At 34.7% G+C, this 16,493-nt stretch overlaps 1 protein-coding gene across 2 annotated transcripts in view; it reads right to left on the reverse strand.

Annotated features, from left to right (window-relative positions):
* The window catches only part of Col11a1 (collagen type XI alpha 1 chain), a 183,214-nt gene that overhangs the window by 50,881 nt on the left and 115,840 nt on the right, over positions 1 to 16,493 (reverse strand). For both annotated transcript variants that reach the window (XM_048456958.3, XM_085677794.2), the window contains 6 exons: positions 16,035 to 16,088; positions 10,811 to 10,864; positions 9,548 to 9,655; positions 8,562 to 8,651; positions 8,276 to 8,329; positions 2,689 to 2,796 (listed from right to left, as the gene is read on the reverse strand). In XM_048456958.3, coding sequence (XP_048312915.3) covers positions 2,689 to 2,796; positions 8,276 to 8,329; positions 8,562 to 8,651; positions 9,548 to 9,655; positions 10,811 to 10,864; positions 16,035 to 16,088 — 468 coding nt within the window. The remainder of the gene's footprint in view (positions 1 to 2,688; positions 2,797 to 8,275; positions 8,330 to 8,561; positions 8,652 to 9,547; positions 9,656 to 10,810; positions 10,865 to 16,034; positions 16,089 to 16,493) is intronic.

Raw genomic sequence — 16,493 nt, forward strand, 5'->3', positions numbered from 1 at the left:
GGTGGTTCTAAACCTATTATTCCAAATGGCACTGCAGGTTGACAGTCTGACTCTCACCATTCTAAAATCATGCAAACACATGCTTATATTATAGAAAAACTAATTAAAACTGGTTTTACTAGAAATTAATGGCTCCTGTTGTCCAATTCACATTTAGTTAAAGTATTGACCTTGCTTTGTTTCATACTGATGTTTCCTCATCTCAGGTTACTACAACTGCACAGCCAAAAGATACGTAACTAATAGAATTTATCTATAATCTGAGGAGGTGGCAGTCATTTATACAAATTAGTATTCTTTTTTTTTTGTAATTTTATTAAATTATAAAAAGTTTCCATTTACGCCCCTCCTCCCAACGCCCTCCCACTCCCCCCCTCCCTCTCCTCCTTCCTCTTTGTCCCCTAGGGAAGTCAGGGTCTCCTGCCCTGTAGTATTCTTTAGGAATCAGTTAAATAATCAAAATATTTATCCCCAAATGATAAGTTGAAAAAGGTTTATCTTCCCTTCCCAATCCCACCTCCAAGAGTTTTTAATTGACTGAAAAATCGGAGATCATATTTGGGCCATAATATCATTGTAAGTGGGTATTTTGTATAGTTTTGGTTTTGTTTTCCATTTTGCTTTCCTTTCAAGATGCTGGGTTTTTGTGAAAGTGTACTACAAGCTTGATTTCCTCATGGTCTAACATGCCTTTTACTTCATGTAAACCTATATCTTTTGTAATTACTTAATATTTCAACTCAGGATAAAATTTATATTTGTAATTGGGCAAACAGAATATGTTGGCCAACATTTACATGAAGTTTCAAAAGACTCTTTCATGAATATCTGTGGGTAGTGTGACCCAACACTGCCAGAACTACCTTCTGCTAATAGATATAAGCAGATATCTTCCTTAAATTACTACGATAAAACAGTACCTACCAGTTAGGTTCTTTTATTAACTATTTGAAAAATTAAAAGTATAGCAATATGAATATATTTGCAGTTTTAGGTATGAAAAAAAGAGAGTCTAGTTGAGCAAGGATTTTATGGTCCCACTAGCCATGATATCACTAACTGTCAAAACTTGTAGGGCCTCAGTCTGCTTCTTAAATAATTTTTCATAAGTCTCTCTAAATTAAAATTTAAAATGATTGGCAGTACTTTTTGACTTTAATGTTTGATTAAGTATTTACTTTATAAACCAAAATATGTATTCACTTTAAATCATAGAATTGAATACATTATCATCATAGAACTTACATTTTCAATTTGCATGAAAGGCAACAAAGTTCCTTTCATCTGTATTCATTCTTTATTGCACAAGTTATGTATGACCTAAATTTTTTTAATTAACTGGAATCAAAGACATTGAGCCCTTTTCTTTTAAGAATATAGTATAAAACATATGGCCTCAGAAAAACCCTCAGTAAAAAATATACAATATGCCGTTGCTGAAAAGCAAAACATATATACAACAATGTCAAGATCAAATTCTAACATTCTGATTGAATTACAAAAACATCAGTAGGATTACTAGGGTCTGAACATGTTCCCCAAATGCATATCATAAATATTACTGTCTATGCAATGATTAGAATGTTGGGCCTAATGAGAGGTATCATTTGATTGGGCAAAGAGCAATGGCCTTAGAATTAGTTTGGGTAAATTGTGAGAGAGGTAAATAGCATAAAATGGTTTTGCCCACTCTTAAACTTTCATTGTCCTAGGATAGAATAACAAGAGGGCCTCTCGAGATGAAGACCCTTCATTTTGAATTACTCAGCATCCACACTATGGATAAGAATATTAGTGTTCAGTATGAACTATCCACTGCAGTATTCTATCACAGGACTGAAAAGTACTGGAGTATTTTATCACAGAACATGAATATCAGGACAGAATAATGAAAGAAAAATGTATGGACAATGAGAATAATTCCATTCCTGAATCTGAAGACAGTAATTAAAGGACAGTGATATTTGAATTACTAGTCCAAACTCAACTGATAATCTCACACCTTACAGGAAAAAATATTAAGTTATATGTTATGGGAAGCATAGCAAATCTTAATCTATATTGATTTAATTCCTTTGTGATTCATCTTAGAAGATGCTTTATAAAATTCAATATGATTGAATCAAAAACAGAACCAAAAGAGACAAACCTACTAAACAGAATAAAGTCCAAAGTAATTGAGATACAAAAAGTTTGCTGTGAGTGAATATGGCATGAAATAATCACGTTTCTTATCTCACTCGCCAAATTGAGCAAAACTCAAATTACATAAGAATCTCAAGTGTGTCCTGTGGGATAAGCCTGTGAACCATGGACTCACCTGAGATGGAAGTTATATTCCGAATGTGGTAAAACATTCAACATCTTTCCACTATAAAGCAGTGAGGCATATAAAGTTTAATCAAAACTCCCATTTTACTTTTTTAATGAATAAAATTAGAAACCTTTCACATTAATAGCATTCCACTCTTTCACAGATATCCGGGCTTCATAACGTGTGGGCAAACGCCATCCAGTTTAATTGAATTTTAAGTTCCTCTATTGTAAGAATACAAGGAGCTGTCTTCATATGCCAGGCACATATGCAGGGAGAATGCAGCGGAGCACGGAGAGCTGATATTCTTTAAGAAAAGGTAATCTTGTGTGCGGGTTGCCAGTGTTACATGTTTATCCCTCAACATTACTTACAGGAGCACCTTTTTCTCCAGCTGGACCAGGAGGGCCCTGGGGGCCTGGACGGCCTGGCAAACCAATTGGGCCTGCTGAACCTGCAGATCCTCGCTCTCCTGGAGAACCCTAAAACATGGGAACAAGGATATCTTGTCATTAGTGGGTAGAACAGATACTGGCATACAAATCACTTATTTAACAAAGAAGACATAATCTACTCAAAAATTTGTCACTCCAAATCTGAGAAAATTTTAATAATTCAAGAAATGATATAGCCATCAGCTGAGGGATGAAATGTTGATTCCAGTATTGAGTGCAGATGCTGACATGAAGGAATTTTGATGAGCCGGGAAGTGTGGCCTATCTCTTTTAACCCAGCAATCAGGACGCAGAGGCAGGTGGATCTCTGTGAGTTCAAGGCCAGCCAGGTTTATAGGAGCTAGTTCCAAGACAGGCTCCAAAGCTACGTAGAAACTCTGTCTGGAAAAACCAAAAAATCGAAAATAAAGAAATTTTGATGAAATGAAGAATACCATAAAGTTCTAGTGTTTGAGATGGTAGCTTTAAAAATCTTTGATCACTACTGGACACAATGCTGCAGAAATATGTATCCAGTATTGAACCTTGCATAGTTCTCTTCTTGTATCATAAAAGGTAACATATTACTTCCCTACACTGTTTACTGTCTGAAGTGCTTTCTGGATTTCACTTCAAAGTTACTAAATATTTTTTTTTTCTAAATCCAAAAGTTGAGCTCAAAAGACCTCAAATAAACATTATACAGTAAAGTACGCCATTTGCGCAGACTTCTGAATTTTTGTTCAGAACTTGTAAATTTACTTTGTTCCTCTTCTGACCACTGGCAGACTTAAGTATTCTTAAATTTCTTGGTAGTAATTTCCTAAAATTCTTCTGTGACAGAGTACTTCTCATTCACTTATTATATTTACAGTGGTTAAATGAATTGAAAAGACTCAAATTGACATTGCAGAGGGAAATGGTAGCATAAACTGTGATATCTTTTTCTCTTGATTATTTAATGCCTAAGTGAAATATTTGATTTATTTTTATGACTGCAGGGTGCCAAACTTAAGGGAAAGAAGTTTGAAGAAATTTGTCAAAATTTCAGCTGGATTTAAACAAAGAGGCATTTATGGGCTAGAATTACAAGATAAATCACAGACAATGTTTGTCATGCTGTATAATAACCAACCGAAACCTGTGTGAATATTACCTGTCTACTAATCAAGTGTTACAAATCATAAATATAAGAACATAAATGTGAGAAAAATTGCATTTAGTATTTTCTAAAATATATGTATGTATGTATGCATGCATGTGTATTGTGCATCCTTACATCTCTGTTTCTCCCTCCATTAAAGCACTTATAAATCCATACATATATCTATATATACAAATAACATAGTGGGTATATAATAAAAACATAGATTTATTAATGATGTGCATTTCTCTTTATAAATTATGTGGATCATTGGTCTGGGTTAAAACCTGAGTCACTCAAGTACAGTCAATAGAAATTTGCAGAACATCAACTGAATATTTATTTTCCCTAAGAATTGTGCTATAAGACTTATGTGTCATACTAATTGATGTATTATAATTGACATATGAGTCATGGCTTTTATTTTGGAAACAATGTGTTTGTTGAAAGTAAAGTATATTTAATATTTAAAATTGAACTTTTTTATATAACCATTTTCATGCGTCTTAAGCAGAGATAGAATAGTGTTCCGAATCTAAGGAAGTGTGCAGAGTATGTAGGCATTATATGTTATTATTGAAAAGCAAAGTATTTTACTTTATGCCTTAAAGCATTCCTAAGATTAAATTTCAGATTATCATCTTGCTTTTGGAGGCTGCATTAAAATTAATAACAAAATATATTGCTTTTCTCTAGTTAAAATATTTCTCATGATCTTGTCAGATTTCATCAGCATTAAATCAAATGACGGGAGGACAAAGAGGCTTAGCAGTGCATCCTTATGCCCTAAAGTATAATGGCAAGCCCCCTTTTTTACTTGTTATTACAGAAATTCCATAAGCCTAGATATCTGTAATAATCTGTAATCTGGAATGCTCAGCACTGAATTTATTTTATTCACAAATAAATGTAAAGTGAAAATCCCTGATGGTAGCTATTGATTAAACCAGTGATGTATAGTGAAGCTGAGAAGCATAAATACTCTCAGACCAGCTTGGAACAAATAAAACTTTCTAATCCTTTATTCACAATGAACACTGGTAAGGCACTCTCTTTCATTTTCTTAAGTTTGAGCTAAATTTTAGAAGAAAGTCCTCGTTATACAACCAGCATTTGTACACTGGGATTCTGTGCTCATGTGACAGAATCTAGGAAAACAGTATGGAATATAGTAGGTCCTAGCTTTGAGAAATTTATTCTCATGCTGAATATTCTTTGTAAAAGCTTAGGTATCTAAACTGCAAAAAAATGAATTTGTGTATAGTAATATATAATTACTTTTGTGTAGTAATATATAATTACTTTTGTGTAGTAAATAAAATTATTGTATTAACAGCTATGATTAAAATAGACATATACATTAAAACGATAAATTGATAGTGTTCACAAAGGCAGAGATTTCCTCTTATTTATTTTTCAATGACAAAACCCTTGTGGTAGATACTTGCACAAAGCATTCCATAAACAAATGTGTCAATTGCTAAGGTGAGCCTTCTCTTTCTAGTCCTGGAACCAATAGTTTTCTGATCTGGAGCATATTCTCTATGACTTATTTTATCATCAATAAAATATGTATAGAAATAGCTTGTGATTTGTTTCTTGAAATGTTCAGTAGTATGAAGTACCATAGTGGCACAACAAAATCTCCTAAACTTAGAGGTACATCATACTACTAAACATGGAAAAGCATGCCGAAACATCTTAAAAACACAGAACTAGCATTTTTCACTTTTTGAATTAGAAAGTAAATAGTCAAAAAATTCTTTCTCTTTCTTTATTCCTATATGTTTGATACTAAATATTAAACACTACAGAAAACATATTTTCTTATGCATCTAAATTTAAAAGAGAATATGTTTTCCATTTTGTGAAGATGAAACCTACTATTCAATTTCTTTATCGCTATTTTCCCCACTTCTGCAACCCATCCCCTAAAGTGTTACAACATCTCCCTATTATTTATTAATGGCAACAAAACAAGAAACAGTGGCATTGGTGTGGATTTTTAGCCAGTGAGAATGGAGGCCGTTTCTCTAACTGTTAACTGTTACTCAGAAGCAGACAGTAGAGAACATATATTATCAGCTTAACTCATTGTTTATTTCATATTCTAGGGAGGTTTTGTAAAGTGTATGAAAACAGAAAACAGACAAATCATCTCATCAGCATTCAGTGTAAATGGAGCTCACTGAGGAATAACAGAAAGACAAGCAAGTTCTTGTTTTGCAAAGTTATGTAGGTAGAAAACACAAACGTTTATTTCCATATTTTTAAGGCCAAGATGACCACCATTACAATACTATGAAGTGAAGTCATTACACTATCCCAGTGATAAACTGAATCAAACAAAATAAAAGTTCAGATGAAGCATCAATCATTACTAGAATTCAAAGTACAAACTCTGATTGATCATCTGAATGTTCTGTATTAGTGCTACACTATTTTGTCATTAATCCTTGCCACCATCTCTGAATACAGATCACCCATCCTTGGGTGTAACAGCTTTGTTCTTAAGAAGTGGAACACAGCTCACAACTGTCTGAAGATCCAGTTCCAGGGGATCTGACACCTTCATACCAATACACATAAAATAAAAGTTAAATAAACTATAAGAAATGTAAAAAAAAGAAGTGGAACACAAGACTCAAGAGTCAACAGTGCAGTTATTCCAAAATCTCTATTCTCTCATCTGAACAAATGAGCAAATACAATGCAATCCTCTCAGAAATAAAGAGGTAGAAAGAGGAGAAAAAAAAGGAATATGACAAAAATCATGTAAGCTACTGAAAAAATGACAAATGACAAGATGAAATGACTCACAAAGTAAGCAATAGAATCCAACACATTACGGCTTAATAACAAAAGAATAACGAACAGTGATGGGGTAAAGAAAGCACGACAGGTTTGTAAAATGTTGAACACACTTTGGGAATTTTGTGTCTCCCTCCACTCATATGCTTCCTACAGATAAAGGAAGTACCACCAGACACAAAACAACAGCCACAAGATCCATAAATCAGTAATTAAAATAATATTTAATTTTTAAATTAATGAAAATCATAGTGGGAAGGCTCTTGACAATCCTTCATGCTTCACTTCTTTAAATCCTAATTTTAGAGATCTTATATTTTTCCTATGTGTGTGGTTTGGGTTTGTACACATGAGTTCAACAATATCCGCAGAGTCCACAAAAAGGCAGTGGATCCTTTGGAGCTGAGTTAATGACTGGTAAATCATAATTGTACAATACTGTCAAAAATCACAGTTTTTTGAGTACCATGAGGGTGTCAAGCACCATATGGCAGAAATTAAGGGTCAGTAAGAATAATTATATGGGTTGGCCATTATTATTAGGATCACACGATGAAGATGATTTGCCATCCATGAGTAGTAAGTTGATTTTGAAGGCATTATGGACACATAAGATTAGTTCTATCAGATGATGGCATAGTTAGGGAGGTATATTAAATGGATTTTTGACTAACAATGACAAAGGACTGTGAGAGAGCAGGTAGCAAAGTAAATGGAGTCAAGGAGAAGAGATAACATTTATAGGAAGAGAACAAGAGAACTAAACAAAGGAAATAATGACAGAAATGGTGATGAAGTCACAAAGAAAGTATTTTGAAGTGATTAGCATGGCTCCAATTTGCACTGGGTAGAAGTTGGAAAAAGATTTAAGAAAATATACAGGCTAAGAGGAGCAAATAATAAAGTCTTCTAAATATGGCATCTTGTGTGTGGTACTGATACTTCAGAGCATTGCTGACAATGAAGGTGGTATAAAAATCATGAGGACTGTATTCTGTTTCTCTGCACGTTTACTTATATCTTCAGGAATAAACATGAGAGCAACTCTGATACCTGCTCAGTGCTGATTATTTCATGATGTTACATAGTTTTGTGACAATTACTATTAGCAGAGGAAATGATATTATTTTTTCATTTTTATGTGATATTTTTATATCACTGAAAAATTCAAGCCTCGCCAGGTACTTAATTTGGACAGAATATGATGTACATGAAATTGAAGCTTACTTTATGACTAATTATAGAATGAGAGACTGAAGAAGAAAATAAATTTAAACTAAAGTCTTTCCAGGCTTTTCCTATTCATGACATTATGTTGCTTTTAATTCTGATTTATTAGCGGTAAGACAGTTCTTTATCTCCTGTCAGAGCAAATCCTTCCAACCTCCTAAACCCTTGTGCTTCTGCACTCATTAGTGCCTGCAATTAGCAGAAACCAGGCATTGAGAGCTTTGATTGACACATGTTTATTTTCTCTTCTGCACACCATGGGATCTCAGCATGAGAATAATGATAGGAGAGCTGGAATTTGCAACTATGGAAAGCATGGCCATCTATTATCACCATACTTACCACTGGACCCTGTGGGCCCTGGGGACCTTCTCCTCCTTTCAGACCAGGTGCACCCTGATAAAAGTGAAAAGACAAAGAGATTGAATACATATAAATTGGCTATAAAGAGACAATGTGTGTCTGACAAAATGGAGATGACAGGAAGAGCTTTCTGAAATCAACAAATGCAGGTAAATTATATATGTATTGAGAAAATAAAAGGGCTAAATTTCAGTATAGCTCCTTTATTGCTCATGACTCCAAGCAAAAGTTTCATCCACATGCTTGACATATATGTTGGTTATACCTGGGCTCCGGGAAGGCCTCTTTCACCTGGGAAACCACGTATTCCTGCCGGTCCATCTTTCCCTGAGATACCTTGAGGACCTGGGTCACCCTGAGAGAGAAAATGCATACCATTAGCAAAATCAAATTTCTACACAGCTTTTATGAGCAAAACTGTGAGTATCGCTCATCCATATTCAAGAAAATATGGAAATAGAATGTGAACATCATTTAATTAAAGGGTTGTCATTAAGAGTGCCATTCATATTAAGATAAAACAATGCCACCTAAATTAAAGGACATAAGCAAACTGATGTTGTTATGGTCAATGAAATGGTTCTTGCCTTATTACTCAGTAATTGTCTTGAAATACAATAACCTCACACTAAATATCTTCCTAGTTAATTGTTCTGACATTGAGTGGTAATAAGGAAATGCAGAGAACACATTTGTAGCTGATGAGGAACATATGTAAGTTTTGAGTTTAAGGACACGGAAATTTTTAAGAAAACTTGGCTTGATCAGGCACTGGGTTCAAGAACCTTTGCAACTTCAAGAGCTAGTCAAAAACAGGGACCTCTGCAAAAGTATAAACCAAAAAATGTTCCTAGCAGCTAGCCATCTGTCAACACCCAGCTTTGAGGTCTAGACAGGAGCAGGAGTAACTGCTGCGGGGGGGGGGGAGCACGCACAAAAGCAAAAGTAGCTGCTTACAGGGAGAAGAGGGTGTGCAGAAGGAGTCCACCCTCTGTATTTAGCAAAACCAAACCCCTTGACTCTGAGTAAACCTGACTTGTGGTTTTTGCTATATGATGGCAACCCCAAATGATGAGGGGGCTCTCCTCCCTACTTTGTTGCGACAAGTAGGGGATGAGACCCCAACCTTGCTGTATCGAGCTCCAAATAAACCTTGCTTTTACATTCTGGATTTGACTAGATCCTGGTGGTCTCTGTGGGGGGTCGCAACTTGGGCACACCATGAGAAAGTGATTGTTCTTGATCTTGTACCTTGGCACCTTCTTTCCCTGCAGCACCAGGAAGTCCTTGCTCACCAGGAGGCCCAGGAGGCCCAGGATGCCCACGTTCACCTATTGGACCAGTCTCACCAGTCGGTCCCTAAATAAGAGAAGCAAAGTTGTAGTGGAGTGTTCTTTCATTTTTGGCAGACAAACAGAAAGCAAACCCAAAGATTAATCCCTTTCATGAGATTATTTTCTTTTATGTTTATGATGCCCAACAGAACGCTTCCTAGAACTTATTAAAAACTTAATAAAAGTAGGGTACCTAGCAAGTTTTTGAAAAGCTTACTGTAGTCTTGGTGAGAATAGCCACATGGGCTAGGGAACTCTATGAAGTATGCAAGGATAGTTTATTTGTCCAAAACTAGAATTGCTTGAGAAGGAAGCTAGTCCAGCTACTCTTAAAATACCTGTGTTATGGATGGCAGTTTCACCTTATTCTTCTTTTCATATAAGGTGTCAAATCAGCTTTACAATATAGAGACACGGATGCCACCATAGTAGGGACTCAAAAAGTCACTCGCTGCTTGATAATGAATCAAAGTCACTTGGAACCTAAAGAAATGGAGCAGGTTTTCTTTTGGTGGTAGTGGCGTGTGTGTGTGTGACAGGGGAGGAATTTCCCTGACCTGGGAATCCACATACAAATAGTTAATTCATATTCAATGGACAAAGTCTAAGGAACAAAATGAAGGGGTCCAGGAGTCCAGTCCTTGAGTTTGCACTTGAAGTTGTACTCAAAAGCTAACTGCTGGAGGGTACAACAAATGCTGAGGGAAAATGCGAGGTTCTCTATGTCTCCCGCTGTGTGTGCTGTTTGAAAAGCTGGGTTATGGTCAGCTTTCAGGGTAAAGAGGGAATAGTGACCAGCTGCTCTCTACTGCGACAGCAAAATGAATGATGGAATCTAAAAATATGTACCAAGAACAATTCTAGCAGCTGAGAATCTGAAAGAGGATCACATTTCTGCAGTTGATGATGATGATGGCCTCACCTGTGTTTTACTAAAAACATAGCGTGCTTTCATGTTCTGGCCATGGGTAAAGACCATGCATCCCCAATTTTTGCATACATTTCCAAGTTTAAGTTCCATTGTCTGTAATTACCGAAACTCTTGAAGTCATCGTTAATGTGCAAACACTTCTTTTCACAAAGGCAGTCACAGTTACATAATGAGTTCCCAGCCATTCTGAATGTCATGAGACTTTTGCTAATTTTTATTATTAATGGCTAAAAGAATAAAGAGACATACCTGTGGTCCAACCACACCTCCTGGTCCAGGGGGACCAGTCTTGCCTTGAAATCCCTAAAAAAGCAAAGTACAATCTATAAAAGTTATAGGCAGGATAAAGCAAAAATTAAAATTCTGCAAGATAACTGAAAAGGATCTTAAATGGAAGTTTAATATTGACTAAATATTATTCTTTTCAAATGTAATATGACATTATTGTATTGATTCTTTATCAATGTCCAAAATATTCTATTTTCATTGTTCTCATTACAGTAAATATATTATTTTCAATAAAATAAGAGCCTGGGTTATGACAGATATGGGATAAAACTGTGTTTTTTTTTACTGTTCTACCTCATCCTGCAGTATAAAGACTTTTAACCGAGCAAGATTTATAGGTGATGTAGGAAGGACTTTTATATTCTTTAAGATTGTTAACTAATTTTCTCTATATAATTTTCTAACAGTCTCATAACACAAAATATAAAATATACTTATAAAGATAATATTTTTCATGATTAGTAATCATACCCACTTTATGAATATTATTCTCTAGAACCCAAAATAACAGTTACAAATATATTTGCAAATAATCTGATGATAAATATAAGATAGTTGATGTGAGCAGAGAGTGCCCAATGAATCAGGCTTTGGGAATATATTCTGGTGTCCATATTTTTCCAGGTTTATGAATTACCTTTTCCATGTGATTTTATTATGATAAATTTCTTTCTCAAGTCATATAATATACATAAAAATTGAAGAAATAAACACAAAAACCTAGAGAGAAAAGTCTTCCCCCAAAAAAGTAATGAAAGCAAATGGTGCCTACACCATTTTTAATCAGAAAAATATGGAAACAGTAGAAACAAGAAAAGCAGGAAAAAAAATAGAAACTGGTAATTCTTGTTTGTATCATAACTTAAGGGAGAGTATTATTTATAAATTACAGGGAAAAATCCGAGTATTTATTATTGCAATGCATATTACATGGAAATGAAGTGCATTTCTCTATTTTTCAATTTTTATTTTAAGACTTCTACTTTGCAATACTCTTCAGTAGCAAGATGAAGTTGTTCTAAAGAAAATTATCTGAGAAGTTACTTAGTATTTTAAAATTTTAACAATTTCCAACTAGTGAGTTTGAAAATCTTCGATCAGACTGCATTCTATGTACACTCACATATAAATACACAACTACATATGTGTACACCATATGCATGAATACACATAAAGTATTTGAGTATATACAAACGTGTGCATGAATTCACATTTACTTAACACTTCCTGGATTATGTCAACAACCTCCACTACTGCAATTATATCCCCATATTAGCAAAATCTCCTCTTTATAAATAGGAGACTATAAATTGCTGAACGCTACTCTTTCTCAATATTTTTCAACAAGACATGACCAATAGTGTCTGGTGCCATCTCCATCTCAGCATGGAGATAGATTCCCTATTGTGATTTCCTAGTAATTTTCCTCCTAGATACCACATAGGTGCTATAGTTAATATTTATTAACAAAGCACCATCAGATCCCAGGCTTCCTTCAATCTTCACATAAAGCCTATTGCATCATGTGAAAAAGCATTGAACTTGCAACCTTATCTTGACGGCCCTACTAGACAGCCGAGTCAAGCTATAGCCGGTTCTTTCCTTGATAACTTCAGACTTATATCAGGTTCGCTCACTTGTCCATATTATGAAGAACTATCACCTCTAACCAGGTAATCTAATCAACTAGATTACATACATTGATCAACCTACGTCACTGAAAATTTTCCACACCGTATCAGCTTAGGCAGCTATTAGAATGTGGTTTTGTTTTGGAAATGTAGGTTTGTAGCACACTGATCTTGTCTCTCTCTCTTAAACTGCCATATGCTTCCTTTTTAAATTTACCTATTCCTTAGGTCTATATTGCTTTCTCCAAACTACTGATCAATAAGTTTGATTCAAGAGGAAAAAAATGCAATTATAACCTTTAAAAAGCATAACATAACTGCAGGAAAATCAATAGTACACAAAATTAATAGAGTACAACTTATTACACTAATTGATTAAAGTCAGTGCTCCACTGAAGAAATAGTGGAAAAATGAAAATTTACATACAAAGAGCCACATGGCTGCTAGCTCAATGGTATAAATGATAATTTGTGAGCGAGCTGGAAGATATGGCCATATGCCTGCTCATACAAAACATTCAGAGCATACGCATATCTAATGAATCAGACATTGGGATCATATAAATAAAAAAATTAAAAATTATAATTCAGAATGAATTTTTCTTACTTCATAATGCCATACTATAAACTGCATTTGTTTAATTTTTGGAATATTTTAAGTTAAGTTAATGCTTTCCAATGTCTCTGGGAACAAAAATTAATTTCATTAATTAATTCCAATCATTAATGAGTGTTTGGAGACTCTGTTACAATATCCAAGAAAATATAGTTTATATTCTGATAACATCAAAAGGAATTTAATTAATTTTATGGCCAGTACAAGATTCTACAGTGGCAGTCACATGAATTGTGTGTTTATTGGCAAACAACCCCAATAACAATAACAACAACAACAAGGCCTCAAAATATAAGATATCAAAATTTATTCTAAAGGATTTTTTTCTTGGAGATGAAATTTAAATATAGCAAAATAACTTCTTCTTTGAAATAAGGAAACACATATACTATAAAGTACATCCACTCTGATTTTGGAATCTTCTACAGGAAATCTTTAAATTCTAGTAAACATGGGAAAAAAAGTTGAAAGAAAACACTTATATTCTAACTATAGGGTTGTGCACTGTTCTCAAGTAAAAATTACGATACAAGTTCCAAAATCTAATTCTGTCTATGGAAACTACTAGATAGAAACATTCCTGACTCTCCAACTAACAAATTATTTTCTGCTTGTTTTACATTTTAATGTTTATATGATATGGTTTTTTTGTAAAAAAAAAAGCAAAAACTTTTAAAATTAATTCTTTTGAGAATTTTCTTTAATGTATTTTTCATCATATTCATCCTTCTCCATTTGACTTAATTTAGGAATGAGGGGAGTCTTAATTATTGATTCTCAAGTTATTGATTCTTGAAAGATGCATTAGAAGTATGCTGGAGTTGTTTTCAGGAGGTCCATGAGTGTAGTGAAAATGAGAGCTGCAGGATTTGAATGAGAATGTCTTTGCAAATTTGAGTGTGAGTTATTTTTAGAGATTATTGTTCTTCCTCTGGAGATACCATCGAAGAGTAAATTTTATTCTTTGGTCCTACTATGTATTTCTTGATTTGCTTTTGGAAAATTCAGACTGAAAATTTCAGCAAAATTTAATACTTGATAAACCAAGAATTGTGACATGGTGAGCAAGACAAGAATTACATTGCTACTGATGGAATGCTTTTCCTACTGTAGAAAATTGACAAACAGTTCACAAACAAACAGTTTGTGACAACGTAGCCCAAGGAAGCTGTAAATATGTTGTAATGCTAGCAGAATGTAGTAACGGGGTTTCCAACAAAATTGTCAAAGGGAGTTTGAATACTGGTTCTCTCAAGAAAAGAGAATAAAATTAACTAACTGTGAGATCCAATGATTGATTCCAAGAAATCATGGCCAGAAGTGAGGATTTCTGATTAAAATAACATCCCACTGAGCTAGACAGATGTGGAGTTTAAGAGTAGCAAAATAAGCAAATAAACAAACGCAACAGCCCACCAGGGGACCTTCATTTTCCCACTGCCCATGAATTCCAACATTGGGTGAGCTGTTCAGTTAGATTACAGTTGAATTTCTCACTGAATTTTTAAAAATCAAATTACAATTTTCAACCTACATCTTTCTTTCTTTCTTTCTCTTTTCTTTCTTTCTTTCTTTCTTTCTTTCTTTCTTTCTTTCTTTCTTTCTTTCTTTCTTTCTTTCTTTCTTCCTTCCTTCCTTCCTTCCTTCCTTCTTTCCTTTCTTTCTTTCTTAAAAATTTCCACCTCCTCCCCTCCTCCCATTTCTCTCCCACTTTTCCCACTCCCCTCCGCCCTCCCTCTCCAGTCCCAAGAGAAGTCAGGGTGCCCTGCGACATGAAGTGTATATTCAAGTCAGTTATTTTCTTACAGCTCCCATTTCAGAAACTACCTCATCCTCTAAGACTGGTAGAATATTTTTTTATGTACATGGCTTATAATAATATATTTTCCTGAGATCAGTGAATCTTGAGCAGTGAGGTGAGGTGTAGCTATAAACAGAATGAAGTGGATGGATCCAGGTGGCATCTCATGGAGGTACCAGAATATGAGATCATCTCTATCATCAGATCATTCTAAAAATGCTAGCAACAATAAGATCCATAATAATGAGCATCCTATCTATTCAAGTGAACTTGATAAGGCTAACACTTTCACCTATTTATGCATTTGCTAAAATATTTTAATAACAGGCTCGTTGGCAGCATAGTGGGAACAGATGCAGAGACCCACAGCCAGATATTATGGAGAGAAAAAATCTATATGGGAGATCTACATCAAACCCCTCCTCTCGATACTCAGGGAATCCTCGGCAGATTCTCAGAGTCAGAAGGGCTGGGGGAAGCCAGGAGAACAAGGTCCTCTGACTCAGCTAAGCAAGACACATAGGAGCTGACAGCAAGCACAGGCCCTACATGGGTCTGCACCATGCCCTCTAAGTGTGTATTATAGCTATTAGCTTAGTATTTCTATGGAACTCAAATTGTGAAAATGAATGGCTCTCTGACTCTTGTGTCTGCTGTTGGGACTCTTTTCCTTCTGTTGGGTCAAAAATTAACGTGATAATTACTGCTTTATCTTTTTATATTTTATTTTGTAGTGTTTGACTGTTATCGCTCAGAAATCTGTTCTTCTCTAATGAGAAACAGGAGGGATCTGGAGGAGAGAGAGGTGGGAGGCAACTGGGAGGGAAGAGAAACTATAATATACATTGTATGAGAAAATAATTCATCTTTCATAAAAGGGGAGGAAAGCAAAAAGAAAAAGAAAGAAGCTAACTACAGTGGGTATTAGTAGAGTATAATTAAATGAGTGAGATATTAGAAGTCAAATAAAACTAATCAGTACAGAAAGAAAAGAAAGAAATTTTCTCCATTAGTATTCAACTAGTAATTTAACTGTTAATAACAACACAGGTTTCTATGAAATTGGGTTGTCTGGGAGCAAATTTTATTCTAAAAACATAAAAATTAAAAAATCAAGACAAAAACAGAGTCACTTACGGTCTCTCCGCGCTGTCCAGGGTGTCCTGGTAGTCCATCCTTCCCAGCAGGGCCCTGGAATAGCAAACATTAAACACCCAAGTCATATATTCCTCACCAATACTCCTCCCATGATGTTGAAGCCAAGTGTAATGTGGAAAAAAATTATCTTGGATTTCACAAAAGATTTCGTTTTTGATTGTTTTATTTTTATAAAGGTGATATTTAGTTGATTTTATATAAACTCGTTTGTGAACGGCCTTCTTATGAATGGGAAATTCATAGAACTGTATTCAGAGCACATTGCATTCCAATAAATTCTTTCATATGGCTCTGTATTTTAAAGTTATACATGCATAAGTTCATAGTTTCACTTTAGCAAAACATTAGTTTTCCAGTGCTTGAATATAAACTGTACTTTCCCTGTGTCCTATTTTGGAGAGCCTTCACAGCTCCAATCCAGATAAAGTGAATAAAAGA

The sequence above is a fragment of the Myodes glareolus genome, chromosome 17 (assembly GCF_982192425.1).
Source record: "Myodes glareolus chromosome 17, mMyoGla1.1, whole genome shotgun sequence".
Lineage (NCBI taxonomy): Eukaryota > Metazoa > Chordata > Mammalia > Rodentia > Cricetidae > Myodes > Myodes glareolus.